At 49.1% G+C, this 1,242-nt stretch overlaps 1 protein-coding gene across 1 annotated transcript; it reads left to right on the top strand.

The window, feature by feature from the left end:
* Nucleotides 1-282: 282 nt before the first annotated feature.
* On the top strand, nt 283-1,024 carry LOC110110413. The gene has a single exon (XM_020841878.2). The coding sequence runs from the start codon at nt 322-324 to the stop codon at nt 841-843; it is 522 nt and encodes a 173-aa protein (XP_020697537.1). The 5' UTR covers nt 283-321; the 3' UTR covers nt 844-1,024.
* The last annotated feature ends 218 nt before the right edge of the window (nt 1,025-1,242 follow it).

The following is a 1,242-nucleotide window of genomic DNA, read 5'->3' as shown; positions in this document are numbered from 1 at the left end:
CATCGATCCCTTCCGGCAAAAAAAAAAAGCCCAATGAAAAACGCGGAGCGAACCTATCCACAAATGACAACGCAACATGACGTGGCAGACCCCACACTGGATCTCATTCCGGGCCCACTAGACTTCAACCCAAAATCTCAGCCACTTGCTGGCCAAGGCCCAGCTGGCCCGTCCCAACAGATATGAAAACCAACTGGCGAAGGGCATATCCCGCTTCCGATTCCCAGCATCTCCCTTCGGCATCCGACGGCTCTGATCTCTGCTCCCTCCCCTATAAATAATACTCTGTTCTCAACCTCCACGCCTTCGCTGTAGTCTGTAATGGAGCTTCATCTAGAAACGCCGCTCGAAGCCCTCGTGTTCCGTTACTCCACCACCATAGCAGGATACATATGGACCTGTCTCGCCCTCTTCGCCGCCGGGATCGGTCTATGGCGCTTCCGATTACTCGGGTCAGCATCTAGGTCAGCACCTGTTCCCGTCTCTACATCTCCTTCCGCCGTTTCTCAGGCGATTCCGTCCCCCCCGTCGACATCAGTTCCGATTGCATCGAAAGTGCTTGTGTCGGGTTGTGGTGAGAAGGAGGCGAGTGGATCGCCGACGAAGGGGAGGTTCACCACTTATTTTATAGTGGAGGAGGAGATTGATGGCGACGATAAGGGCGAGGAGTTTGAGTGGGAAAGTTACGACGGTCGTGGCGATGGGGAGTGTTTGGATCTGTTGGATTGGGCATGGAGGGGAGATCTTGGGTGGTATGGTTACCAGGATTGGAAGGCGATTAACGGCAGCGTAGTCAGACTGTGGGATGGCGACCGAAGAGGATCAGCTCGGCGCCAGCGGTGAAGAGGAAGTAGATCTAAGGTGGTATCGGAATTTGTTTGGTGAAGAAATTGTTTGTACATTTTATGTTATTATGGTTGGTTCGGCCCGGCGGCGGCCGGCGACCTGCAATTCCCTCGCCGGATGTTTTCCTGATGGTGTTCCTCTTTTTCTTCTGGTTAATGAAATCACATTCTTGCCCTTAGGTGCTCTTTTCCCTCCTCTTTGGTACAATTTTGCATTCCATCGGATTTTTTTTTTAAATGATCAAACTGTTTTCGTTTTAAGAGAACAATAATTATAATATTTGTTTATTAGTTGCAAGGAAGTTAATTAGAATAACAACCACCACCGGTCTCGTAAGGAAGCTAATTGGCCATATTAATTGTAATAAGAACAAAGCCATTACAAAATAAAATTATA

The sequence above is a fragment of the Dendrobium catenatum genome, unplaced genomic scaffold, assembly GCF_001605985.2.
Source record: "Dendrobium catenatum unplaced genomic scaffold, ASM160598v2 fragScaff_scaffold_199, whole genome shotgun sequence".
In the NCBI taxonomy this organism is placed as follows: Eukaryota; Viridiplantae; Streptophyta; class Magnoliopsida; order Asparagales; family Orchidaceae; genus Dendrobium; species Dendrobium catenatum.
This window is presented reverse-complemented; position numbering and strand designations above follow the sequence as displayed.